General features: G+C 53.5%; 4 protein-coding genes and 1 non-coding gene across 7 annotated transcripts in view; 2 read left to right on the forward strand and 3 right to left on the reverse strand.

The window, feature by feature from the left end:
- Positions 1-35: 35 nt before the first annotated feature.
- On the reverse strand, positions 36-1,423 carry RPL36 (ribosomal protein L36). The gene is made up of 4 exons (XM_069479890.1): positions 1,372-1,423; positions 1,090-1,184; positions 349-483; positions 36-265 (listed from the first exon to the last, which is right to left on the reverse strand). Exons 2-4 carry the CDS (start codon positions 1,180-1,182, stop codon positions 176-178), a joined length of 318 nt encoding a protein of 105 aa, XP_069335991.1. The 5' UTR covers positions 1,183-1,184; positions 1,372-1,423; the 3' UTR covers positions 36-175.
- Positions 1,424-3,081: 1,658 nt separating this feature from the next.
- On the reverse strand, positions 3,082-5,456 carry HSD11B1L (hydroxysteroid 11-beta dehydrogenase 1 like). 3 transcript variants are annotated; one of them, XM_069497111.1, is made up of 7 exons: positions 5,366-5,456; positions 5,161-5,291; positions 4,541-4,652; positions 4,152-4,243; positions 3,758-3,851; positions 3,446-3,611; positions 3,082-3,361 (listed from the first exon to the last, which is right to left on the reverse strand). In XM_069497111.1, the coding sequence occupies exons 1-7, from the start codon at positions 5,436-5,438 to the stop codon at positions 3,166-3,168; spliced, it is 864 nt and encodes a 287-aa protein (XP_069353212.1). In that variant the 5' UTR covers positions 5,439-5,456; the 3' UTR covers positions 3,082-3,165. The 3 variants fall into 3 exon arrangements, with proteins under 3 accessions (XP_069353212.1, XP_069353201.1, XP_069353193.1); XM_069497100.1 differs by lacking the exons at positions 4,541-4,652; positions 5,161-5,291 and having other exon boundaries at positions 5,366-5,438; XM_069497092.1 differs by lacking the exons at positions 5,161-5,291; positions 5,366-5,456 and having other exon boundaries at positions 3,758-3,926; positions 4,541-4,595.
- Positions 5,457-7,675: 2,219 nt separating this feature from the next.
- On the forward strand, positions 7,676-9,412 carry MICOS13 (mitochondrial contact site and cristae organizing system subunit 13). The gene is made up of 4 exons (XM_069497123.1): positions 7,676-7,736; positions 8,390-8,567; positions 8,718-8,769; positions 9,183-9,412. Exons 1-4 carry the CDS (start codon positions 7,708-7,710, stop codon positions 9,278-9,280), a joined length of 357 nt encoding a protein of 118 aa, XP_069353224.1. The 5' UTR covers positions 7,676-7,707; the 3' UTR covers positions 9,281-9,412.
- A 4,048-nt stretch (positions 9,413-13,460) lies between these two features.
- Positions 13,461-13,567, forward strand: LOC138381045 (U6 spliceosomal RNA). The gene has a single exon (XR_011232996.1). It is a non-coding gene; the product is annotated as a U6 spliceosomal RNA (small nuclear RNA).
- A 488-nt stretch (positions 13,568-14,055) lies between these two features.
- LOC138390616 (uncharacterized) overlaps positions 14,056-26,350 on the reverse strand; it is a 109,806-nt gene continuing 97,511 nt past the window's right edge. The window contains 11 exon segments of the mRNA XM_069479903.1: positions 14,056-14,340; positions 14,619-14,685; positions 15,054-15,157; positions 15,331-15,449; positions 18,730-18,772; positions 19,001-19,138; positions 20,210-20,503; positions 23,633-23,739; positions 25,535-25,623; positions 25,786-25,925; positions 26,225-26,307. Coding sequence (XP_069336004.1) covers positions 14,211-14,340; positions 14,619-14,685; positions 15,054-15,157; positions 15,331-15,449; positions 18,730-18,772; positions 19,001-19,138; positions 20,210-20,503; positions 23,633-23,739; positions 25,535-25,623; positions 25,786-25,925; positions 26,225-26,307 — 1,314 coding nt within the window. The 3' untranslated portion in view covers positions 14,056-14,210.

The following is a 26,350-nucleotide window of genomic DNA, read 5'->3' on the forward strand; positions in this document are numbered from 1 at the left end:
CTGGATTCAGCCAAGGGGCCTCAATTACGGCTTAATCAGTGTGCACCTGTGCGCTATTTAATTATGATTAAAGATCGTTTCTAGTACTGCTCAAGCCCGTGCCCCACCCCCAACACCAAGGGCAGAGCGGAGCCACAGCCTGTCCGTCAGCGTTTATTGTGCAGGGCGGGAGGGCTCAGTCCTTCTTGGCTGCTGCTTTCCTCATGGCGGCCAGGACGTTGCTCAGCTCCTCCCGCTTCCTCTTAGCGCGGATGTGTGTCCCCACCTGCCAGGCAAGGAAAGCCACGTCAACCTGGCGGCCCCCCCGCCAGGTCCCGCCCTGTCCCCAACTGCCCGCAGCCCACGTACCCTCTTCTTGATGAACTTGAGGGCCCGTTTGTCCTTGGAGACCTTGAGCAACTCCATGGCACGGCGCTCATAGGGAGCAAAGCCACACACCTCCCGGATCATGTCCCGCACGAACTTGGTGTGTTTGGTGAGGCGCTGCGGAGCAAGGGAAGCACGTCAGGGCGCGTGCTCTGCGGCCAGCCCACCCAGGGCCCCTGCACTCCGTTAGCGTCACGCTGGACCTCGGTTTCCCCAGCTACATTCCTCCCCTCTACTTGTAACTGAGAATGCGAAAAGAAGTAACGGGTGGAGCTTTTCGTTCTGTCTGTACAGGGGACGCGCAAACGCTTCCCCAAGTCCTAGCGTTCTCCACACCGGCAGGGCACTCCTGCCCTCTGCACAGCCTGTGCCCTGCGCCAGGCATCCCCGCACGCTGGGCACAGGCGACGCACGGAGGGGAGCGGGGCTGCCTCCCGAATGAAGGCGCCCACGACCCGCGACAAGTCGGAAATCCCCCAATCCGAGACTCAAGGCCTCGTCGTTCCCCTCCCCGTTCCAACCCCGGCCAAGCTCCCGTTCTACTGGCGAACTCCTCCTTATGCATCGAAACCCCAAACCCGCTCTCACACGCGCTGGTCCGGCAAGTCTGGCTTCTCTCCCTTTCTTCCACTTAAGCGCCCCAGAACTTCCCCTGGGAACCCCAGAAGGCCCGACCGCGCTCCCCCGCGACCCCGCCGCCCTGACGGGCGCCCCGCCACTCACCCCGCGGCGACGGCTGTGCCTCGGTTTGCTCACGTTCTTGGTCACCTTGTGGCCCTTGTTGAGGCCCACGGCCATGGGGTAGCGCAGAGCCATGACTGCGGACAGCGGCGGAGAGAGGGGAAGGAAGTGAGTCGCGGCTCGGTTTCCGAGCCCCGAAACCCAGCATCCCAGCTCTTTCGGGCTCGCCTGCCGTGCCCCGCCATCCTCCAACTCGCTCAGCCGGGGCCGGCAGCTCAGGGACCTGGATGGCGGCGGATCCGGGCCGCGGAAGACCGTACCTACCTGTAACCTCCGATGGCGGCCGCGCCGGAAGGGCTAACGCCGCGCGAAATCCTGGGATATGTATCTTCCGTGGGACGCGCGGGCCAGAGAGGAGAGAGTGGAGCGCGCGCCCCCTGGCGGCCGGAGGATTCTCTGCGGTTCCCCCTGAGCATGCGCAACCAGGCTCCAGGAGCATGCGCATTTGCTTCAGAGAGCCCGAGACCAGGAGTCGGAGCCGGTGGGCGTGGCTGTGGCTGCTTGACTCCCTCTGCCTGTAGGTGAAGAGCTGGAATCCCAACTCCAGTCACTCGCTGGCTGACCCTGCGCCAGCGACTTCAATTTTTCCCAGAACCTCAATTTTCCCATCTATAGAATGAGCATACTATCTCGTTTGAACGAGATATAACTGTATCTGCCACAAAAGAAAACGTCCATTAATGGGGGGTATTGGTTTCATTATGCATAGGGTCAAGCTCTGGGCTAGGTCTGAGAAATGCAATGTGTTCTAGTGCCCCCTGGTGGCATTTGATCTAATTTTCGGTAATGCGGGGATGGGACGCTAAACAACTGAATCAGGTGGTGGAAACAAACAAAAGATTCAGGTTTTTCTCTTTGAATCCTACTTACCTCCAAGAGAGTTTCAATTTGGGACTGGCCTGATTGGGGTTAGCCCTTCTAACACCTGCTAATCTGAGAGTCGTGGACAGCCCACAGTAGCTAGCACTTTATTAATACAAAATTGTATTCATCCAACAGTTTTTATTTTTGTAGTTGCTTTTTCTTTATGCGACTGGTTAACCATTTGGGGGGGCAGGTGGGAGGGAGTGTCAATTTTCAATGAATTGATGTAAATATCGGTGATGTGTAGACATAGCCAACCCCTTGCCTGACACACGGACAGTCTGGCGTCAGGACCCCAGGAATTCCCCTAAGCTTCAGTGTTCTCATCTGCACAACGGAGACAATTGTAGCGCCACCCTCCGGCTGTGAAGATGCCACAAGATCTTGGAAGTCAAGGGCTTAGGGCCTGATGCATGTTGTTGATGAGGCACGAACCACGTACTGCATGCCGCAGATACAGCCTTCGCCCCACCACGGTGCCCTCCTCCCGCCCCTGACCTCCTGACCGAGGTCCATCTCTCTCGCTCTCGGCCTCCACTTCTCCATCTGTGAAATGGGCTGAGGTTACGGCCCCAGTACACACGCACCCTCCCCCTGCTCGCTGCCAGAATATTGGAAGGACCAAGGAATTTGAACAACAGATATGCAAGGGTAGAAGGATTTTTATTATGAAATGGGAAGCTGGGTCCAGTCCAGAACATGCTGTTTCCGTCGTCATCCTCCTCCTCCATCAGGTGTACACTTGGGGGTGTCAAGTGCACCAGAGACCCCAGCAGGGGGAGGCCGGCAGGGGTGGGGGGTGCTCCCTGATTTAATGAGTGGGAAGAGTAAATCAAGGGCTCAGGTGGGACATGGAGAAGGCTCCAGGGGTGGCATGACCTGGGGCAGGTCACGTCACCTGTCTGAACCTCAGTTTCCTCGTCTGCAAATGGAAGCAGTAATCATGTCATCAATGACGGCCACGAAGACGGCGGTGACGACTTCCGAGTCCCTGACAAGGGCCTAACACAACGGGCCGCGCTCACACGCAGAGCCGAGACTGTCCAGGTGCTGGCGTTTTTTCCTGGTTTTGCGTTTCTGTGCTGACGGTTCTATCTCAGGGTGCGGCCACCCTCTCGGAGGTGTCTCTGTTTGTGTTTGTGTCCCGGGTGGATCGCCCCCCTCTGGAAGGTGAGGGGCTCGGCCCCCGGGGGCTCAGGCGGCAGCGGCGGCCGAGATGTTCAGGTCCTGGCGGATGAACCAGGCCCGCGGGCGCGGCAGCCAGCCCCGCAGCAGGCACAGCAGGTGGAAGCGCCACGGGTAGAAGACTCCGGGGGCGCGCGTGGCCCCGCCGCGGATCACTGCCAGGGCCGCTCTGGGTCCCGGGGACGCCATGGCACGCGTGACGCCTCTGGGGACGGGAGGGCGCGGTGGGGACCGGGGCTGGGCGGCCCCCCAAGCCCCCGGCCCGGCCCCAGCCCGCGCCCGGCCTCACCTGACGCCCTGGGCGGCGGGGGCGCGGTCCCGGAGGCCCAGCACGCACATGGTGATGGCCACGTCCACGTCCTGCACGTCCAGCTCGCGTCGCAGGGAGCCGAAGAAGCCGTCAAGCGCGAACTTGGCCGCGGAGTAGGGCGTAGAGAAGGACGTGGGCACGCGGCCTGGGGGAGCGGGGGCGGCAGCTGAGCTAGGACAAGACACCGCGCCGCCCTCCTCCGGGAGGGCTTCCCGCCCGCTCCAGGCTCGCCCGAGCGGCGTGTGAACCTCCCCGTCCCGCCCCGCCCGCGGAGCTGGGCCGCGCACGCACCAAGCAGCGAGGACACCACCACCAGGGAGCCCTTGCTGTCCGTCAGGCTCGGCAGCGCCCGCGAAGTCAGCTGCACGTAACTCAGCAAGTTCACCTGCAGGCAGCGGCCGCGAGTCACCGGGCGGAGGCGGAGCCCGGGGCGGGGCCTAGACCCGGAAGAGGGTGGAGCCTAGAAACCCAGACGGCCGGGGCCGAGGATTGAGCACGGCCCAGGGGCGTGGCCAAGGAGGAAGGGGCGTGGCCTCGGGCAAGGAGGGCCGAGGCCAAAGGCGGGAGAGGCGTAGCAAAGGACGGCAGACCTTAGGCTGGAAGGGGCGTGGCCAGGGCCGGGAGGGCGGAGCCCGGGCAAGGGGCAGAGGGAACCCTGAGCCCCGACGCTGAGGGAGCGGTGCACCTGCAAGAGCCCGCGTGTCGCCTGGGCGCTGCGGGCCCGCATGCCGGCCGGGGCGCCGCCGACGTGGTTCAGCACGAGGTAGTCCAGCCCGCCTGGCCCAGAAAGGCCGATCAGCCCGAGGATGCCTCTGAAGGCCTTGCCCCTGGGCGTGATCAACCCCGCCCCCTGAGAGCCCCGCCCCCAAGAGAGCTGCCCAGGTGAGCTCCGCCTCTAGGACTCCCCGCATTGAACCCCGTCCAGAGTTCCGCCCCTGGTGCAATGAGGGCCCCACCCCGGCCCCCACAAGTCTCCGCCCTCAGACGTCCCTTACTATCACACCCCCACCCCAATTCCGGTCCTGCTCCTAAGGCCACGGTCCCGGACTCTGGACTCCAGGCCCCGCCCCTCACCCAGCTTGTCCAGGGCAAACTGCACCACGTGCTCGGGCGCCTCGGGGGAGGCCATGTCCGCTGCGATGTAGAAGACCTTGGGGGCGCCCAGCTTCCGGCAGTTCCCTACCACCTGGGGGGGGCCAGAGCTGCCCGTGGGCCTCTCCTCCCAAGCTGGCCCCCCTCCACCTACCGGGCCCCTGCCCTGCACTGAGCCTCGGGTCCCATTCAACATCATTCCCAAAGCTTTACCTCTTTGGGGGGCCCAAACACAAAATTTCCAGAGTCCTGTCTTCTCTTGAAAATTTGGAAGGTTTGTCCCTAAGAGCGGTTCATCCCCTTGAAGCAGCAACGGGCCGTTGCTAGTAAGTGCCTACCCACTGAGTTTCAGAACCTTGGCTATGGGCACAGGCACTACACTATCAATACCCCACACGCCCTGCTACTGCAACAGGACAACACCATGACTCATGAGAAGGTACTTTGCCTCCCTGTTTGCAAATGAGAAAACTGAGGCTCACAGAGGTTAGGCGACTTGCCCAAGGTCACACAGAAGCCTGGATCATTGCAGGGATTCAAACCCAGTCCCTCTTTGCCCTCACTTGCACCCACACCATTCAACTGGACGCAGGCAGTCTTACCTTTTGCAGGAGGGCCTCAGTGTAGGCAGTTAGCACCAGGTGTGAGCCCAGGCGAGCATAGTGGTACGCCAGCTCCTCACCCACACCCGCACTGGCCCCCGTCAACAGCACGCGGGCGCCCTGGAGGCTGGCTGGCAGGGAGCAGGGGGGTCAGCCTTAGGAGAGGCCAGCCCGATTTCTCCGTCCCCTGCCCCCAGCTGCTCACCTGGGTCGAAGTTGTCGTCCCAATAGTAGGCGAAGAACAGGGCCCCCAGCGCTGTGAGGAGCAGCACCTTCATGGCTCTTCGTGGGCCTGCAGCGGGAGAGAGGGTGGGCAGCACAGGCCTGGCCCACAGCCACACGGCTTTGATGAGCTTTTGGTGATGCTGCCTGCCGTGGACCTGCCCCTCCTCTCCACCTGCACAGCCACCATCTGTCCAGGCCACCATTGTGGCTCAACTCTCCCTCCACCCGGCAGCCGAATCACATCTTGCCTCCTCCCCAGCTGAAAATCCTCTAGGATTCATTTAGGAGAAAAACTAGACTCCTGGATGGCCAAAAAGGCCCTGCATGGACCACCCCTACTTGCTCACTCCGCTCTGCTAGAGCAGCCTCTTCTTCATCATGCTGTCTCAGGGCCTTTGCACTGGCTATTCTCCCTGATGGGAATGCTCTTCACTCTGAGGGCAGGAAGGACATGAATATCTGTTTCTGTTTTGTTCACTATTGGGTCTTTAGTGCCCCAAACCGTGCCAGACACACAGTAGGAGCTCAATAGATACTAGATTGACAACGCAGTTGTCAACAGGGAACATGTCAATAGGGAACATAGGAGGTGAGAGCTGGGGGAGTGCAGGGAGACAGCTCTGTCTGGAGATGCTCACAAGGAAGGAGGTGGACACGCAGGCTGGTGTTGGAGACAGAGGTGCCCGTGTCATCGGGGTTCACGTGTGAGCTCAGCTGTGGGAGCTGAGTTACTTGTTCCAGGGAGAAGGTGAAATAGAAAAACAGGCCAGGTTCTTAAAGTTTCAGGGGTCATGGTTCTTCCCCAGAAAGGGCACAGACCTATCACATCTTCGGGTTTCTGTTCCCTAAACTCGACGGGATGAGGATAGGGGCAGTTCACGAACCCATGGAGCTCAGAGAGACCAGGTGGAGGTGGTGGGGTTGGGGAGTCCCCAAATCTTCAATCTCTGGGTCCAGCCCTACAGTCTCTACCCCTGCTGTTCTCTTAGCGTGTTCCCTTGACATCCTCCAAGCACCCCAGGCTCAGCATCTGACCTCAAACCTGCCTCTTCCCAGGTCACCACCACCAGGATGGCCCCACTGTATCCCATCCCTGGAGGGCAGGCTCCGGTGTTGGCCTCACCTCCTCCCATCCGTTGTCCCACATGGCCTGCAGGTCTCCAAGTCGCACCAGTTGTCTCTCAGGAATCTCTCTCCCACTGTTCCCTCTCTAGGGCTCCTACCTCATCACCTGCCTCCTGGACCCTGCCCCCTGCCGTGCCCCCCGGGATCCCCCACCTTCACTGTGATTTCCCCACCTCACACCCGTTCCCTGCAGCCTCTCCTCTCCACACAGCCAAAGGGATCTTTGTCATAAGAAATCTGGCCTTGCCCCTTCCTGCTCCAAACTGTCTCGGGGCTCTCCCAGGCTCCGATGGAGACCAAGCTCCACACCCAGACCTGAGCCCGGGGAAGGGTCTGGCCCCTGCCTGCCTGTCTAAGCTTCCCCCCTGAACAAAGGGGGCGTGTGGCCCGCCGCGAGGCCCCAGCCACGCACTCACCCACTCAGGCCTCAGTTTCCCCCACCAGAGGGGCTGGGGGCCCAGCCCGGGCGCCACACAAACGCCCTCGGGCCTCCAGCCCTGGCCGCGTCCGGCCCGGTCCCGGACCGCGCCCCCTTACCAGTTGGGCCCGAGTCATGTGACTCCGAGCCCACCTTCTCGAGGGAGGGAGGGGCCGGGCAGTGGGGACGGCGTGCCCCAGGGTTGCCAGGCAACACCATCCGCGGGACTATCCACCTCCCAGCCTCGGCCCCGCCCACTAGGTGGAAGCTCCACCCCCGAACACGATCACGTGACTCCGGGCCGGCTTCCCTCTGGAACAATCCCGCCCTCGCGTTGCCGTGACACCCGCCTTCTAGGCTCACTCTTCCTAAGTCCGGGTCTTTAGTCCCCCGCGCGGGCGCGGGTGGATCTCTCGGGCTCCGAGATCTCGGGTCACACTCGGGTTTCACTCAAGAAACTCGACGCCTCTTTCCACTCCCGCCGCCAGGGCCGGGCTGGGCTGACTACATTTCCCAGAAGGCTTCGCGAACGGGCGGTTCACGGGGTGGTGCCGACTACATTTCCCAGACAGCTTTGCGGCGGCCCGGGCTCGGGGAAGGGAGCATTTCCCAGACGTCCTTCGCAGCCCTTCTCCGGCGTCTCAGAGCCTTAACGAGACTCCGACTCCCGGAGGCCTTTGCGGCTGAGAGGAAAGACTACATCTCCCAGAGGCCTCTGCGCCGTCGCGACCGGAAGCGGCGGGCGAATTTAGTGTCCTTGCGCGCGGAGCCGAGCAACCATGGTGGCCCGGGTGTGGTCGCTGATGAGGTGCGTGGGGCCGCGGGACGTCCCCTTCCTATAGGTACCCCCCTCCGGTTTGGTCCCGACCTGCTCTTTGCTTCCCATAATGTCAGCTCCCCCGCCCACGTGGCCCACATAGGGAACCTGAGGCTCGAATGTGGTGGGGCTTCCCGAGGTTGTCGATCGCCTCCCAGCGAGCCTGGTCTTCCTACTCAAGGTGTCGGCGACCCTTCCGAGCCTCTGTTGCTTCATCTGTGTAGTGGGAATGCCCGGCGAATCCTGCCGGTCGCCGTGATGGGGAGGTTAATTGCGAGTCCAGAGCAGCGAGTGACATACAGGAAGCGCCCAGGGACACTTAGAAAAACCCCTGAGTTGCTTGCGGAGCGTCCCTACCTAGGCAGGAAGGCTTCTAGAAAGTCGGAGGACTTACATCTTCACTGTCCCCTGCTCTCGGACATGGAGTGACCCCCTATCCGTCTCCCGGCGTCACTTTGCCAGTTAAAGTGGTGTTAAGTCGCCCCCCTTTGCACACTGTGTACATTGCGTGCCTTTGGTGCCACAGTGTGTCACTCTTTGGACTGTGAGCCCCTAGGAGGGTCTAACTCCTCCCCGGGGGCCTGACCCTTGTGGGTGGCCAGCAGTGTCCACTGAGCTTCTGTCCCTTCCTTCCCTGCCTGCAGGTTCCTCATCAAGGGCAGTGTGGCTGGGGGCGCCGTCTACCTGGTGTACGATCAGGAGCTTCTGGGGCCCAGCGACAAGAGCGAGGCAGCCCTGCGGAAGGCCGGGGAGGTCGTCCCCCCGGCCATGTACCAGTTCAGCCAGTACGTGTGTGACCAGACAGGCCTGCAAATACCCAAGGTAACCTGGGCTGGGAGTGAGGCCAGGGCTTGGTGGGAGTTTGGCTCTGGGGTCCCTCCAGCCCTGATTGGTGTCTTCTGCCCTGAGGCTGGCCTGATCCCAAAGCCTGAGCACCTTTCACCAGCCTGTTCTGCCCGTCTTTCTTCCCAGCTCCCAGCCCCTCCAAAGATTTACTTTCCCATCCGTGACTCCTGGAATTCAGGTAGGCCCCCCCTGTCCCTCTCCTCGGGAGGTGGCCCCAGACACCCCAGGCTAGCACCCTCAATGTTTCCTGGCCATTCCTTTGCATCTGTCCCTGTTTCTGCCGCGTGTGTGTGTGTGTGTGTGTGTGTCTCCTACGGATCTAAAGAGGAGAAGTGGAGATTCCAGGGAGGGGGCCCTGAGTGAGTCTCCTTAGAGTGCCGGGCTGTGCATTGTCGGGTAGAATGGGATATAGGAGCCCGTTCTGGAACTTGACTTGTGAGCTTGGACAAGACAAGGCTGTGCCTCTCGTCTGCCTTAGTTTCTCTGCTGGATGTTGTGCCTCTACAAAAGCCTTGCCACCTTAGAGTTTTTCCTGGGACTTGGCCAAGTCTGGGCAGGGGACCTCACCAGGTGGTTGTGTCCTTCCCACAGGTGTCATCACAGTGATTTCGGCTCTGTCAGTGGCCCCCACCAAGGCCTGCGAGTACTCCAAGGAGGGCTGGGAATACGTGAAGGGGCGTACCAAGTAGTGAGTCAGCAGAGGCTGCCTGCCCCGGGTTGGAAATAGGCAGGGATGCCACCGACCTGAAGATTCCAGACTGGGACCCCAACTCCAAGGGCAGCTCCAGGCCTTGACGGCCCAATAAAGGACTTCGGAAGTGTTCTCTGACCCGTGTGCTGGCCCTGGGGGCGGGGTACAGGGTGCACCTGCTGGTGCCCAGAGTGCCAGGGCCTGGGCTTCTGGTTCCTGCTGGCTCCTCAGGGCCATGGTTCACCTGTTGCCGTCTGGGCCCTCGACAGTTGCTCCTGGTGCTCTACAGGCAGTGCTCAGGGCCCAGGAAGCATGGGGAATGTGCTGAGAGCAAGCCTGGAATAGGGGTTATCAGTGCTGGAGGGCTGACCCCAGGGTGGGGCAGTCTGGGAGCCGGGGCTTTGTGGGGATGGGCAGAATTGGGGTCCCCTTCACTGTTCAACAGGGCAGGAGTGCCCAAGGCTGCTGATCCTCCATCTTGCTCCGTTTCCCAATCCATGGTCTCGTCCCAACCCTTCTTCGCCTGGTCTCCACCCTCATCCCACTCTCTCCCTGACAACCCTGGTGATTCCTGGCGAGAACAGGCTGGGTTTGTTGCCCTTCAGAGGGTCTCCCCAAGCCCATCTCCCAGATGTCCCCTTCTCCCCTGGGATGCTGCCCTGCCGCACATTGCCTCAGCTGCCTGGCTGCCTGAATGTGTCTCCCCCATCAGGCTCTGAGCTCCGGGAGGGTGGGCCTGTGCAGGGGCTCCCTGCAAGGCCCCAGCACCCAGCCACAACAGGCATCCCAGGAGGTTGGTGATGGCAAGAAGCTTGTGCCAGGAAACCAGAGTCCAGTGTCCCCAGACAGATGGGAGGGAGTGGGCTGGGGTGGGAGCCAGATGCCTTCCCAGGACGTGCCCACAAGGGTGGGTGTCCCCATACTGGAACAGGATCCCCTGATCCTGAGAGTTCTGGGGTTTATGTTGCTCTGTTGTCCGGTATAAGGGACAGAGCTCAGGAGGGGGGGGGGCAGATGTTATGGGTAAGGGGTGCAAAGACCACCTGGGGGGATGGTTCTCCAGTCTGACTCCGCAGTGGAGAAGAGCGAGCAGCTGCCTTCTGGGCCCCTGCACCTCCATCCCAGCAGCTGAGTCCTGCAGCTGCATGAACGTGGCCGTGAAGTTCCCCTGGGCAACGGGCTTCATCTCATGGGTCTGTCCTGGCCCACCAGCTGACGTGTGCAGGACGTGCCTGTGGTCAGGGGAGGGGGCCGTGGGACAGGGGCAACCTGGGAGGGCAGGAAGGGCCTGGTGAAGCATGTGGTCACATTCACAGCCCTCCCTCTCCCCCAGCAACATGGGCCAGGGGAGGGGTAGGCCATTTTACAGATGAGGAAACTGAGGCTCAGTGGTGGATTGCAGAGCAAGGCAGGGCTGGTGTGTGGCACAGTGTCACTTGGACAGCTGGAAGTAGCATTCTCAGAAGACTATTTTGGCTGTGGCAGACTGGGCCAGGACAGGCGAGGAACAGGCCCGAGGGGAAGTTAGTGTGTGGTGACGTTGAGGACAGGAGCACGGGGAGTCCAACAGGTGAAGGCCAGTGTGTAACCGAGCAATAAGCTGTAATCAGTGTTTTTAGCTGGTCACCACTGCTGCTCCCATGGCCCTGCCCCTGCTTTGAGTGAGCCCTAACTGGTGACAGGAGGTGAAGGACATTGTAAGGGGTGGTGGGTGCAGAAGTGGATGTGACTAGGAGCAACATGAGCCCTGAGGGTCCCCAAAGACACCGGCCGGGGCTGGGCTCGGGGCCTGTGTGAGTGAAGCCCAGCCCACCCTTGGATCCATCTGTATGGGGGCCACACAGACCTGCAGCAGCCTGGGTTTGCCTCATATATGGGCTGAGGGCTGAGCCAGACTTAATTAAATCTGAAAAGACAAGGTGACACCCAAAGCAGCCATGTGTTTCCCCATCTCACTTGGCCCCAGAAATGACTTTGCTGTCAACAGTGATCCTGGTGAACTTGAACTTGGGAGCTGCTCTCTCTCTCTATATATAGCTTTGCTAAAATTAGGATTTTTGTAGCTGAAGGGGTGCTGGGGGAGAAGGATAGTCCTGCAATGAAACCCTGTATCCAACAATCCTCAGAACAACCCAGTAGCCCCATTTCACAGATAAGCAAATGGAGGCTGGGAGCGCTTGCCCCAAGCATGCAACAGCAGAGGCAGGAGACAGAGAACAATGCTCTTAACCCCAGTGCTGGCCTTAGGAGGTGGCCGGAGGCCCCAGTGGAGAAGGGATGGTCTGTAACAAATGGTGCTGGGAAAACTGGACATCCCCAACTGAGGCCCAGAATGGTAAAACTCTTAGAAGGAAACAGGGGAGAAACTTCAGGATGTTGGATTTGGCAATGATTTCTTGCACATAATGGTATGTACAGGCAAGAAAAGGAAAATTAGATAAAGCGGACTTTACCAAAATTAAAAACTTTTATGCAACAAAGTACACTATCAGCCAGGTACAGTGGTGGTGTGCACCTGTGGTCCCAGCTACTTAGGAGGCTGAGGCAGGAGGATCGCATGATACTGGGAGTCGAGTTTGCAGTGAGCTACAATCGTGCCTATGAACAGCCACTGCACTCTGGCCTGGCAACATAGCAAGACTGTAGCTCTAAAAACGTATGAAAAAAAGTACACCACCAAGGGTGGAAAAGACACTCCACAGAATGACAGAAAATATTCACAAGCTGTATTATCTCATTAGAGCTAATATCAAGAATATATGAAGAATCCGGCCGGGCGCGGTGGCTCACGCCTGTAATCCGAGCACTCTGGGAGGCCGAGGCGGGCAGATCGTTTGAGCCCAGGAGTTCGAGACCAGCCTGAGCAAGAGCGAGACCCCGTCTCTACTAAAAATAGAAAGAAATTATATGGACAACTAAAAATATATATATAGAAAAATTAGCCGGGCATAGTGGCACATGCCTGTAGTCCCAGCTACTCGGGAGGCTGAGGCAGGACGATCGCTTGAGCCCACGAGTTTGAGGTTGCTGTGAGCTAGGCTGACGCCACGGCACTCACTCCAGCCTGGGCAACAAAGTGAGACTCTGTCTCAAAAAAAAAAAAAAAAGAATATATGAAGAATCCAACTCAAAACCAAAACAACCCCATTCAAAAACAAGCAAAAGACTTGAATAAACATTTCTCTAAAGAAGATATGGGAGGCCAAGGTGGGAGGATCATTTGAGCCCGAGATTTGGAGGCTGCAGTGAGCTGCAGTCTCACCACTGCACTCCAGCTGGGGGTACAGAGTGAGACCCCATCTCTAAAAAATAAATGAAGAGAAAAGAACAATAAGCACATGCAAAGATACTTGGCATCACTAAACATTAGGGAAATGCAAAGGAAAACCACAGTGTGTTATGTTATTATCACTTCACACTCTGGAACCCTTGTGCATTGCTGGTGGGAATGTAAAATGGTGCAGCTGCTGTGGAAAATACGGTGATGCCTCAGAATGCTAAACACTGAATTACTATATGATCCCACTTATGTACCCAGAGGAGGAGGGACTCAGACACCAACACCGATGTCTGCAGCACTGTTACCCACAATGATTAACAGGTGGAAGCAACCTGACTGTCCACTGGCCAAGGAGCGGATAAGGAAAGTGTGGTGTATCCACACAGTAACATTCAGCCATAAAAGGACTGAAGCTCTCACACAGGCTGTAGGGTGGATGGACCTTGAGGACATTGTGCACTGTGAAATAACCCAGACACAGAAGGACAAATCCTGTGGGATTCCACTCACAGGAGGTCCCTAGAGTCGTCAGGTCCACAGAGACACAAAGTAGAATGATGGGTTCCATGGGCAGAGGAGTTAATTTTTAATGTGTCGGTACAGTCTGTGTTTGGGAGGGTGTAAAATTCTGGAGATGAACAGTGGCTGATGGTTGTACAACGCTGTGAACATACATAACACCACTTAATTGCACACCTAAAAATGGTTAAAATGGTAAATTTTATATAAAAATAATATGCATTATATAAAAATAATACTCTTTAAAAAAAAAAAAGAAAAGAGACAAATTCTCCCCTGAAGGCTCCAGAAGTAATGCAATACTAGAGACACCTTGCCTTTGGCCTAGTGAACAATATGGACTTCTGGCCTCCAGAACTGTATGATAATAAATTTATACATGCTCGCTTCGGCAGCACATATATTAAAATTGGAATGATACAGATAAGATTAGCATGGCCCCCGCGAAAGGATGACACGCAAATTCATGAAGTACTCCGTATTAAAAAAATTTATGTTGTTTTAAGCCATTAAGTTTGAGGCAGTTGGTTACAGCAGCCCTAGGAAACTCCTACAGTCCCCTATATTCTGATGCATGCCAGTTCCTTGTGTCTGCCAGAAGTCACACTTGGTGTGACAGCTGTATTCGGCGCTCCCGCCAACAACGCTGGATGCTGCCCACAGCCCCCTCTGGTGGACAAGCATCTCCTGCCCCCAGGCTGCCACCATGGCTGCTCCACTGCCTCCTTCTGTGGTCCCCCTCCCAACCCGAACCCATGTTTCCAGAAGAATGCAGGATTCAAGGTGGAGAAGACTTTGTGCACATCCTGCCTTTCAGTGAGACCGCAAGAGACCTGGCCATGGAGGTGGAGCGCAGCCCCAGGCACACCTGAGGCAGCGCCCGCCACCTGAAAAGCTAAGTATAATTTCATTTCACTGAAACAGCCAGAAATAACAAGGGATGACACTTTAAATAAAGGGTATATGAACAGAAACACATTTATTACAAAAAAAAAAAACAAAAACAAATTCACATTGTGTTGAGCTATAATATGGCAGCAGATAAAAAAAATATTTTTACACAGTTTAAGATAACTCCTAACAGAACATAGTCTTGTTGCCACATGACAGGACACAGGATTCAAAGTACTTAGTAGCGGCGAGTGAAGCGGGCGTCGCTGGGTCTGCTACCCCCACTCTGGCCTCCAAACCCGCCTTGCATTCTGCCCCGTGGGATGGGGTGGCCCCGGGAGGCCCCACCAGGGGCAAAGCTGCCACGCCTAGGAACAAATTCAGAATCTTTTGTCCAGGAAGCTCCCCCAGTGTGGCCCCATCGCAGCCCCCACAAACTCAATGGGGTTGCCCGCAGGCAGGTGCCCTTCCTGAGCACCCCCCTCCAGCAGCAGACAGACTCTAACGGCCTCAGATGACCGACCTTGCATCACACTTCGGGGGACGGTGGCGTTAGCTGGCTTTTAAACCTTCACCGAGGTAGGCCAACACACAGAGAAGGGAGGCACCATAGGAAGAGAGTAGCATCACTGACAAAATGCCTTACCCTGACATCCCTCCCCGATTCATCATGTGGCCAGGCCCAGAGTGACCAGACATGCTCCTTTCACCACCTGGAATAAAGACACACTTTTCACAGAGTGTCGAGCACGGGATGTCGGATATGGCGCCCGGTTAATGCAGAACAGGCAGACCCCAGTGAGATACCTCCACACACGCACCCGCTGCACACGTCCAGCCTCAGTGTCCCGGTGGAGAGGACTCAGGAACACCCCCTGCCCGATTCCTAGGCCAGACCTCCAGACAGCAGAGCATTTGTGGCGCTCACCCACCCATCCCTCTGTTCACTCAAGGGACTGCTAAGGAGCACCTGCCCTGCTAGCAGGACGGCTGTAGGCAGAGCAGGAGCAGCTCCAGGCTCTATCTTTTCTGTAGCTTCCCAACAAAGACACAAAAGTCTGGCCAGGAGCCCACTCCTCACCTTGCCACCTCTTGTGATCCCGGTCCATCATGCCCCCGTCAGCTGAACCCTGCCACGCCCGGTCATCCTCTCTTCGACCATGGTCCCCCCAGTCACGTCTGCCCCTTGAAAAAAGACATCTCTGATTTGGACTGCCCCCATCCCTTTAGGCAGGAGGGCTGGGAAAACAGGAACCAGCTCTTAACCCAATGGGCTCACTCAGCTCTCTCCCACATAATCCCTCATCGCAGCGGCCACCCCACCGTGGGACAGGCACTGTGGGGTGTAGGACACTAACCTGGGTGGAGGAGGCAGCCCCCGGCCTTCGCTCAGCCTCTTGTTCGAGCCATAGCCCCCCCAGCCATCTCGAGAGTCCCGGCCATGGCGCTCTGGTCCTCCGTGGCGTTCAGGGTAATGCTGGATGAGGAGGACCCAGAAGGAAGAGAAAGCTCCAGTATTGACTCCTGGATCCCAAGGCCCTCAGGCAACAGGATGACAATGACAACAACAGTAACTCCCACAGAAGTGCTGATGGGGCCTGGTGCTCCCACAACACAGCTGCCTCCTGAAACTCTGCAGGCCGGAACCATTCCCAGGCTCAGGGCCTGGCTTAAGGGAATTGATAAAGGAAATGCAGGGCCGACATTCACCCAAATACAAGGGTGGACAGTTCAAGCACGGAAGGACTCCCAAGGGACACTGGGGCTCAGTAACTGCTCAGCACCAAGGAAGGCATCTCCATGGCGGGTCTCCACAGCATGACTAGAGCTGGGAGGGCCACCAGGGCCACCAACTAAGATGCTATTCACAACAGAGTGCTCCAGGGCCCATAGCTCATACCGTTAGTCGCCACAAACTAACGGTTTTCTCTCATCAACTGTCTATAATGTAAAGGTCAAGTTTACAACCCTTAACACATGCGCATACAGGAAATACTTGAGTTTTACAAGTTTCTTCCTTCCACAGCAAAGTAAGCCAATTTTATATATATATTTATATATACATATATATATATATATATATATATATGTATGTATGTATACGGCTGCATGTGACACTTCTACCAACCTACTACCAGGTTCCTTATTACAGAATGTTGTTAACTATACAATGACAGGATCTCTAAATACCATCCTCTTTTGTAAAAAGGTTAACAATTTTACTGGAAATACTATCATGAAATCCAAGAGGGTTATTTTCTTCAAAACAAAGACACACCACCCTGTATGCACGTTATGAGTAACTGCTGTTCACACAGGTATTTAATCCAACGCAGCCTTTGACAGTGACCATTTTTGCTCCTGCTTGGGGGAGGCTGCAGGGTACCTGTCAGGCAGAGCCAGAGGGCAGCGTCCCCTTGGCCAGCACAGGCCACGAGTTCCTATCCTTGTCCTCCCTGTTATTTGAAGGACAAAAGAGGAGGCTTCACACTCTATGCTGACTTCTTTGAGGGTCAAGGTTAATATTTACCCAAAGTCTGTTTCTGTGGCTGGAAGAACTCTCCAGCCTGACTTCCACGGAAGCCAGTGAGATGGCTTTGGCTACACGGCCTATTGCTCTCTGTTTTCCACATATACAGCAGCCTTTGGGGTTTTGCCCCAGGACCACATTAAAGTGAGAAAAAACCAGCAAACAGTCCTGGTAATGAAAACCGCTAGGATGCTTCCAGATGGCCTAGTTGTGCAAATCCAAGTTCACCTCCCCCATTCAATGGGGAGCTCTGCCAGGGTGAGGGCAAGGATGGCATCCTATTCTTACATGTCACCAGAGCAAGGTGGAGTCCTAACCACCACCTGGGACAGCACACCTGCAGCACCACTGCCTGGCTTACTCTCCCAAGCACGGGCTCTGACACCACCCTCAACAAAATAAGGAAAGGAGGTTAATTTTGTAAGATGTACAAAGTGTAGGTTTGTTCCTTCAAGGACACAATCATAGCATCCATGCAAGGCAGTGCTGCCAAATGCAAGAAGAGCTTCTTAAAATAAGACTCTGGAAATAATATATCTTTCTATTTCTTTTTTGAGACAGTCTTGCTCTATTGCCCAGGCTAGAATGCAGTGGCATCATCGTTGCTCACTGCAGTCTCAAATTCCTGGGCTCCAGCGATCCTCCTGCCTCAGCCTGCCGAGTAGCTGGGACTACAGGCAAGCTCCATGACACCTGGTTGATTTTTCTATTTTCAGTGCATATGGGGTTTCCCTCTTCCTCAGTCTGGTCTCAAACTCCTGAGGTCAAGCAATCCGCCTGCGTGGGCTTCCCAGAGTGCTAGGATTACAGGAGTGAGCCATGGCGCCCAGCCCTGAAATAATATTTCTGTAAATGATTTTCAAGTACCTAGTTCTTTAACTATTTAGCCATCTTCCTCTCTCTCTAGTAGCTTAACAAAGAACCAACAGTTTTCAGTTCCACCAGGCCACATAACGATTCAACAAGGCCCTGAAGTTCTGTGCTCCTTTCTCTCAAGTCACACATCACCATGTGCCATCTGGGGCAGCATCGATGTCTTATTTATCACTGGGTATATGAGCAAAAGGAATCCAACTCCCTTTCCCATTCAGAGGAGCACAACAGGAGATCACCTGTTGAAAAGCAGCTAGTGTGAATGAAGAGCTCTGGGGAGCACGTGCATGCAGAAATGTGAATCCCCTCAAGTAAATCCCCCACTACCTACATGGGAGGAATCACCATGCTCATTTCACAGCTGGACACACAGTCTCTGCAGGAAGTGGTTGGTGACCCCCAGCTCTGATTCTGGAGCCTGGGCTGCTTCTAACAATTGCGCCACACTTCTCAATCAGAGAAAACACCCAGAAGACTAGTCTAGTTTTCAACATGGAGTATAAGATTTACCTTGAGAATCAGGGAAAAAGGAATCACGTGAGAGGCATGAAATTCGTCCCGAGGCAGAACAGCATGCCCAAGACAGAGGGCAGGAACTTGGGTACCCCCAGCCACATCCCGTAATCGAGGGAGGAGGACGAGATTGAAGAGCGAAGCTTCTGCTAGAGTTGAGGAAAAGCTAACAGGGAAGAGGCATCAACTGCGCCATGACAACGGCCTCACCACAGCCTTCCCTGCTGTCCCTGTGTTTTCACGTAAACCCACTAAAGATCTGAGACTCACTCTGGGAAATCCTCAATCTACACGTAAGAGACAGAAGATGAGGATAAAACTGAGCTTATTCTTCTCATGTGCTAATCCTGCAATGAGAATGAGTGTGGCCAAAGACTGTGTTGTTTTTCGAGACTAAGTGGGGCCCTGGGCTGCCCAAGTGAAGTGGGGCCTTCTCCTCGCCTCAGACACAAACAGGGAAGGCCCTCGGGAGCAGACCAGTCCACGACGCAGAAGCATGTGAGTGGCCGCATGCTCACCAGGTACCTTCCCACACAGCCGGGAGAGCCCCACCCCGAGGCCTGCCAGCACTGCCGCAGTGGGGTCAGTGAGCCCAGTGAGCCCGGCACACAGAAACTCAGTCAGGGTCTGGGCCAAAAGAGGCTTCAGAGTAACTCTCTGGATTCACAGCCAAGACCAAGCACAAATATCCCACCTTTTCGTCCCAAACACAGAAGGTGCTCTGCTTTTCCTTTCCCTCACTTTTCCTCTCACTGCAGTGGACGAAGGAGGAAGTATGCAGAGGGGAAGGGAAGCAACGCTATGGCAAAAGCTGTGGCTACAACCGTAGCTTCTGACTTACCTGTCCTTCTCTTTCTCCCATCATTGACCTTGAACCTTCTCTCCTGAAAAAGGTAATTTAAATCAAACTGTAAGGAGAGGAAGAGGCTTGCGAACAGAGAGGCCAATCAGACCCCTAAATGAAAAGCAACATTTCCCAAACTGAATGCGGGTGATGCAGAGCCTGATTCAGTGCCAACTGCATGCAACCATGGCTCAGAGCCCAGAAAGGCCACTCCTTATTCTCAGAGAATAAGGACCAAGTGGGCAGGGTCAGCAGGGACCCAACTGACCTGTCCACCGAGTGGTCGGGGTAACGGCCCCGGTCCCTGTGGTCAAAGTCATGGAAGCGATCCTGGCGGTTGAAGTCAGAGTGGTAGCGCTCATCCAGGGCAGCCCGCTTGGGCTCTGGCCAATAGGCATCATCTCGCCTATGAGGGGACACGGGAAAGAGATAAAGCCATTTCCCCTCCAAATATATGACCTTTGTGGGAGCTGGTGAAGTAGCCCCTAATTGTCCCTGGCCCCAGCACTTCACAGAAAGGGAATTAATTTCACCAAAGTGTTCCCTGCTACAGGAGCCTAGAGATCTGATTTGACCCCAATGATTGAATGACTGTTTCCATTTTGTCCAGCACACCCCGCCCCACCTATACCCAACGGGACAGTGAGAAGTGGGCAGTGGCAGCCTTCAGACAGGCTCGGGGAACTTCACACAGCTACCACCTCTCAGGAAACCAGTGCAAGCCTCTACCCCGAGGAGCTCTCTACGGCGCACCTGCCATGCCTCCCACCAGAACACTGTGTCACTGCCCCACAAAGGTGGCACTGACAGAAGCTCTTGAAACATCCTGCATCAGCACACAGGTGACCACCATGGAGTCTCACCCTCAGTGCTGTATAAAGGACATAAATGGTCCTAGAACAGCTTAGATGGCCCGTTACAGAAGTCAAATTATGTATTTCATGGGTTCCACTCTAACTCATGCAGTAGAAAAAAAGAAATAGCGCAACTTGTCCCAAGCTGTGATGCATGGAGAAAGCCTGATACAGTCGAGGCTGGAATTATCCACCGAATTCCCGACAGCAAAGTTTGAATTTTGGTTCCCGTCCTACTGGTGTGTAGTGTTATTCTATTCAGACCTCTCATCAGTATGTTTGGGGATTTGCAATTAATCTTAGTACCAAAATGAGCAGAAACAAATTACAATGGATTAAAAAGCCAGAATAGGGCCCAGAAGAGGTGGTTTCTGGTCTCTGTCCCCCCACTGCCAGCACATTTTATGGGTTGCTCTAGTGCCCAGACTTGAACCCAGTATTTAATCAGCACCACAGCATCCAGCCATCTCAACATCCCTGCTGGAGTACAGGAGAACGCCCATGTCCCTACCTGTGCGTGCTTTTATAGACAGATCTCATGCTAACATGACTCTAGGGTCTGTAACACACAATTCTGACCCGCAAGGGCCACCTAAGGGCAAGGGGATGGGGTGTCAGCTTACCGGCCATCCAGGTCATAGGGCCGCCGCACTGCAGGCCGTCGTTCCTGCTCATAGCGCCGCAGCTCCTCCCGCTCACGGTGGATGCGCTCCTGCTCGCGCCTGCGCTCGTGTTCCACGTGCATGCGCTCGCGCTCCAGCCGCTCCCGCTCCATGCGCTCCCGCTCTAGCCGCTGCCGCTGGAAGGCCAGCCTCTCCCGGGCAAACTCCAGCCGCTCGCGCTCCTCCCGTTCCTCACGCTCCTCACGTTCCCACTGTGCCTGCATGCGCTGCTCCCGATCACTGCGCTCCCGCACCCTGCTGCACAACAGTTGGGCTGCAGAAAGGCCAGCAGGCATCCCCCAGCCAGGTCCAACCCCCAGGAAAACAGACTCCAGGGCTGTGCCTCCACCTGCAGAACCTATAGAACCACATGCAAGAGCAAGGAGGAGGAGCCTGGGGCCCAGGGACAGTGCGAGAAAGCAGGAAGAGCTCAGGAGTGCCACCCAGTTCTCCTTCCACCATGGTCCCGGATTAGCCATATAACCAAGAGTGAGGGGAGGGGTACGTATGTGTTCTGCGCATGATCTATTATGTGAACTGGGCCTTATTTCCTGAACATTTCCTGGACTTTGACATCTGATTTCATGACATAAGACAGTTATAATTAAGAAATGGAACATATTCTTCATGGTGAGTGACTCAAAATTAGAACCATTGCTCCCTAAACCATGAACTTAAATTACTCATGGCAAAATGAGGCTGGAGCACTAGAATCCAAATCTTGTTGATGTCTATAAAGCCCCAGACCTGAAGCTGGGCAGGAACGCTAATCTGCCCAGGACAAGGACAGTAACAGCTATATAATTTTGACAGTGACACAGACATTTTTGTGCTTTTCCTTCCAGGTTTTTGTAGATGGAACAAAGAAACAGATGCCAAACTGTCTGCTCTTGACCTTTTCTCTATGTGTTTATAGTCAGCATTCTGCATCCAGTGATCGAATCAGCCAACGATCAAAATATTAGGCAAAACCCCCCGAAAAATCCAACAATACCACCAATACAACACAATAAAAAAAGTAACAAAACCAATAGAAGAACAAACAAAAAACACACTACAATATGCCGGGATTGGTAGCTCACCCCTGTAATCCTAGCACTCTGGGAGGCCGAGGCCATATATCACTTGAGCTCAGGAGTTTGAGACCACCCTGAGCAAGAGCCAGACCCTGTCTCTACTAAACACAGAAAAATTAGCCAGGCATTATGGTGCTCGATGGTGTCCCAGACACTTGGGAGGTAGAATCAAGAGAATCACTTGAGCCCAGGAGTTTGAGGCTGCACTGAGGTATCATAACACCACTGTATTCTATCCAGGGTGAGAGTGAGATTCTACCTCAAAGAAAAAGAACAAAAACCAAAAGCAAAGTAAAAGAAAACAAAAAAACCCCCCACCACTACAGAATAACCACCACTGACATAGCAATTTCATCATATTAGTGTAAGTAGTCCAGAGAGAAATTAAAGTCCTCGGGAGGATGTGCGTAGGTTATATGCATACACCATGCTCTTTAATGTGAGGGACTTGAGCCTCCACACCTTTGGATGAGGAGTCCCAGAACCAATCCCCATGGGACACCGAGGGACAACTATATACTTGTACCAGAAGAAATGGATAATGTTGTCCTGTTTTGTGACTGTGTTCTGGACACAAATGGCTGTCAATTCGTGGGTTCACTCCACATGTCTTGGTCCCTTCCACATCTGCCTCTGTGGATCTCCAGCCCCTTCACAAGGAGCCCACAGCGTGAAGAGCCCGTGGTTCACAGAACCAGCATAAGGGGATGTTTTTGTTGTTCCCAAATGCTACAGCTTCATAAAAGGGACATTAAAGCAACACCTTCTCGAGCACAGGTTCCGCCAGGCCACATACGGAGAAGGGAATGGCTAGGACTAGAACCCCCCCGCCTTTCACGCAGATGTGGGGTGTCCCTGGGCCCATTTACAGTCTCCCAACAGGAACACCCACCTCCCAGCGCCTCCACACACATGTTCAATCAAATCACTGATGGAGGCCGGGCGTGGTGGCTCACGCTTGTAATCCTAGCACTCTGGGAGGCCGAGGCGGGCGGATCGCTCAAGGTCAGGAGTTCGAGACCAGCCTGAGCAAGAGCGAGACCCCGTCTCTACTAAAAATAGAAAGAAAGTATCTGGCCAACTAAAAATATACATAGAAAAAAATTAGCTGGGCATGGTGGCGCATGCTTGTAGTCCCAGCTACTCGGGAGGCCGAGGCAGTAGGATCACTTAAGCCCAGGAGTTTGAGGTTGCTGTGAGCTAGGCTGACGCCACGGCACTCACTCTAGCCCAGGCAACAGAACGAGACTGTCTGGAAGAAGGAAAAAAAATAAAAAATAAAAAAATAAAATCACTGATGGATGAGAACAGGCCCCTCCACCGTTTTGATTTGCATTTCCCTGATCCCTAGTGAGACTCAACAGCTTTGCATCTGTTTCAAGGCCATCTGTATTGCCCCTTCTGTGAAGTGTCCACACAGCTCTGTCAACTTTTCTTTGGGGCAGTTTTTTCTCCTTGATTTATTATGTTTATTTCAAATCACTTTTACTCCCATCAGCTGCCTGTCTTTTGACTTTGCCTATGGTTTGTCATGGTAGAAAAGTTTAATTTTGTCTTGGTCAATTTATCTTTATGGCTTTTTAAGGCCTTCGAAACCCCAAATTCATAAGCTACACTACATGGTCAATGATGTCTGTGAGGCAAGGACGCAGGAAAGGATCCGAAGGCACAGCCTCGTGACCTAAAGCCCTATGTGGGTAAGTCCCTCCTTTCTTCATCGGTGGGAAATGTCACTGTCCCCATATTCTGTGGTCTGTGCTGCTAATCAGATACCAGTTACTGGACCAAAGCTGCATGGTCTTTTGTCTGTCATTTCCCTTTTAGGCAAAGAGTTCTGTAGGGAGCATTACAAAAACTGCTCCCCTCCCCCAGCCCCCAATTTCACTCTATTTCTTGACTTATTTTTTCTAAACTAAGAGTACTTCAAAAATTTTTTGTAACCCAAATGTGCGGATTCAAGTTGCCCTGAATATACATACTTCCACTGGTCCTTATTTTTAAAACTATAATTTAAAATTTGATTCTTCATAGGAAAGATAGATTAACAGTAACACAGAATGACCCAGTAACACTCACTATGTCACCTTCTGTAATTTCCCAGAAGAGATGAGTCCATTTGCTTAAAATTATTTGGAAAGAACCACAGGATGAAAGTCAAAACACAGCAAGCCCATGAACTGACAGCCAAAGTAACAAAAACGTTCACTGCAGTATTCCACCCCCAGGGAACTGTGAACATGTCCTCCCAGGACATGGTCATGACCACAGTATAGGGAAACAACCCAAGCATTCCTGGATCGAAACTCACCTACGGGACTCAGAGTCCCTTGACTTTCGAGGCTCTTTGATCTTATCAAAGGACACAACAGACGGCTTCTCCCTGCTATTTGATTTACGATCCTGGCTTTTGGAAACCTAGTTCACCAAAGAACATTAAAAAGTTAAGGTAGGTCAGGCATGGGGACGAACACTTGTAATCCCAGCACTTTGGGAGGCTGAGGCAGGAGGACTGCTTGAGTCCACGAGTTTGACACCAGCCTGGGCAACAGGAAAACCCCATCTCTGTAAAAATTAAGAAAAATCTATTGGACACAGTGGGAGATGCCTATCGTACCAGCTGCTCGGGAGGCTAACGCCGGAGGATCATTTGAACCCAACAGTTTGAGGTTTCAGTGAGTTATGATGATGCCACTGCACTCTACTCTGGGAAACATAGGTCTCAAAAAACAATCCCCCCCAAAACCAACCGAACAAACAAAAAAGGTAGGGATTACAAATGACCAAGAAGAATTAAGTATGTCCATGTCTGTCCAAGCATTCAATGTGCAAATCCCACACAATGATCAACTTTTAATGAAACCATCAGATGATGAGGTATTCTCGCTAAAGAAACTTTATAATTGAAAGATAGAATTTCATCAACATTTAATGCTAAAATATGATTCATCATCTATATTCAATAGGGTAAAAATGGAAATGAAAACTGAACCGAAAATTTTTCAGAAGATCAAAACATTATGCATACTTTTTCTTCTGCATTCAAACTAAATTCCTTATCTTTTACTTCATAAATAAATATGTAGTTGGACAATAATGCCCTTCTAGTGTGCCTGACAATCTCTGATTATGCCAAGTACATTTATTGCACAGCTACCCATTTTAGCCCTGGAACCCACACTTTCATTTTTCCATTTTCAATCATGGTTCATAAAATAAAAGGCTAAAACATGCTAAAAAATTGACACAAATTAGCACAGACTGGATGGAAGCTTCCATAACTGAAAGGCTGGCTTGCAGGTGAATACCATTATGAACCAGAGTAAATAGCTTGTCACTCTGTGCAGCTCAAGGTTGACATGGCAGGCCCAAAGCTGGCAACTGGAACTTGGATACTCTTGAGGTAACTGCTAAAGGTGGCTCAGTGCGCCTAGCCTGTGCAAACTGTATGTAGTTCATAGGGAACATCTACTTCCTTCTGGGAACTGGGAATTTTAGTACCTGCTGGGCAGAGGGCGCCTGTTACCGGCCTCCAATAAAAACCTTAGGTGCCAATGCTCTACTGGGCTTCCCTGTCCAGAAACAGCCAATCTGAGCCATGAGTACGACTATATGCTAACTGCAGTGGTCATCCTACTGAACCGCTGAATGTGGGTGTGATCTTGGGGACCCGTGACCCACGTCTGTCAAACTTCTAAGACTGTCACAAGTCGAACTTATGAACATTAACAGCTGCCCATGACCCTAAAGGCACGCAGAGTCAGGTGCTAAGTAGCTAACACAGACACGTTGGGTTCCAGTGTTCTGTGCAGCAGTGTGCAGAGAAGCCTATGGGACTGGACCCAGGGAGACCAGACTTAGAGGCAGGCTGCAAAGGCTGGCAGGGCCAGGTTTATGAATACACAACAGGGAGCTGCTGGAACTTTCAGGAAAGACTGAAAATGGACCACCACATGCTGATTCAGGGAAGAAAGTCAAGTGCTCTCCTATTTCCATTTAAAAGTTAGCTTAGGAAAATAAAAACCAAAAATCATCAGAACAACATGAAGTATAAATGAAAGCTTTAGCATTTTCTCCATTTAAAAAGTACTGATTTATGGGATTTTGAAAAGGTAGAAAGGTTTTCTCAGATTAAGCTTAAGAATTCCGTGAGATTCACACAGAAATATACACTGTAAGAGCTAAACATCCTACGTAGAAAATTAATACTCACTCTCTCTTTGGATCCAGATGTTTTCACACTAATAACAGGCACCCCTTTAGATTTATCCATGACTACAGTCCGCTCGGTTCCTCGACTCCCTACAGTAAGAAAGGAGTTAAGGGGAAGGTAAGATATAATAAATACTCAATGTACAAACTATGAAAAATGAACCTAGTTGTCTCCTAGTCATGGCAAATTAACAACCCACACAGGCGAGGGACAGAAAACAAGATGAAACCTCCTGTATCTCCCTTGCCTACCTGACTTTGTGGCTCGAGATCGCTCTGAGGGGCCAGGTTTTTGGTCATCTTGGTCCTTATTCTTTTCTCCACTTCCATCTTCACCCTTTTTAGCATCATCTTTTCTGTCGGGTTTATCGTCCCTCTTAAGGTTCGCAGATCTACAAACAGTAGCCCAGGACACAGGAGTGTGTTACAGCAAGTACTCAGGGAAACAGACCAGCCCTGCCTGGACTCCCGTAACGAGCATTAACTGATCAGAGAGAGCAAACCAATTACTGACAGTGAAGGGCTGCTGACCAAGTTCAAATAAACAATGGGAAAGGGGTCCCGTGGGGCATTAACCTCTGATACAGTACTCAAAGTTCCCCAGCTACGGAAAACTTGAAGGATGTCAAATAAAGGACAGGGTGTCCTTCAGCTGTCCCATCCCATTCATTTCATCAGAGAAGAGGAGTACCTGTCCATGTTGCTTGACTTCTCCTTCTTTCCTTCACTGTCTCTTTTGTCAGAGGTTTTCTTCCCAGCAGGTTCATTTTTTGCCTGAAAAAAAGAATCAAGTTCAAGTATTATATAATTTCCTAAA

This window comes from Eulemur rufifrons, chromosome 2, assembly GCF_041146395.1.
Source record: "Eulemur rufifrons isolate Redbay chromosome 2, OSU_ERuf_1, whole genome shotgun sequence".
Taxonomy (NCBI): Eukaryota; Metazoa; Chordata; class Mammalia; order Primates; family Lemuridae; genus Eulemur; species Eulemur rufifrons.

Bases quoted from the DNA above. Each gene is read 5' to 3' on its own strand.
- HSD11B1L (XM_069497111.1), bottom strand. From the start codon at position 5,438: ATGAAGGTGCTGCTCCTCACAGCGCTGGGGGCCCTGTTCTTCGCCTAC. The intron at 4,653-5,160 runs GTAAGACTGCCT...GGCCCCCCCCAG, and splicing joins CTGAGGCCCTCCTGCAAAAG to GTGGTAGGGAACTGCCGGAA. The intron at 3,852-4,151 runs GTGCACCGCTCC...CGCTGCCTGCAG, and splicing joins CGACACGCGGGCTCTTGCAG to GTGAACTTGCTGAGTTACGT.
- MICOS13 (XM_069497123.1), top strand. From the start codon at position 7,708: ATGGTGGCCCGGGTGTGGTCGCTGATGAG. The intron at 7,737-8,389 runs GTGCGTGGGGCC...CCCTGCCTGCAG, and splicing joins CGGGTGTGGTCGCTGATGAG to GTTCCTCATCAAGGGCAGTG. The intron at 8,568-8,717 runs GTAACCTGGGCT...CTTTCTTCCCAG, and splicing joins CAGGCCTGCAAATACCCAAG to CTCCCAGCCCCTCCAAAGAT.
- RPL36 (XM_069479890.1), bottom strand. From the start codon at position 1,182: ATGGCTCTGCGCTACCCCATGGCCGTGGGCCTCAACAAGGGCCACAAG. The intron at 484-1,089 runs GTGAGTGGCGGG...CTTGCTCCGCAG, and splicing joins GGCACAGCCGTCGCCGCGGG to CGCCTCACCAAACACACCAA. The intron at 266-348 runs GTACGTGGGCTG...CTTGCCTGGCAG, and splicing joins TCAAGTTCATCAAGAAGAGG to GTGGGGACACACATCCGCGC.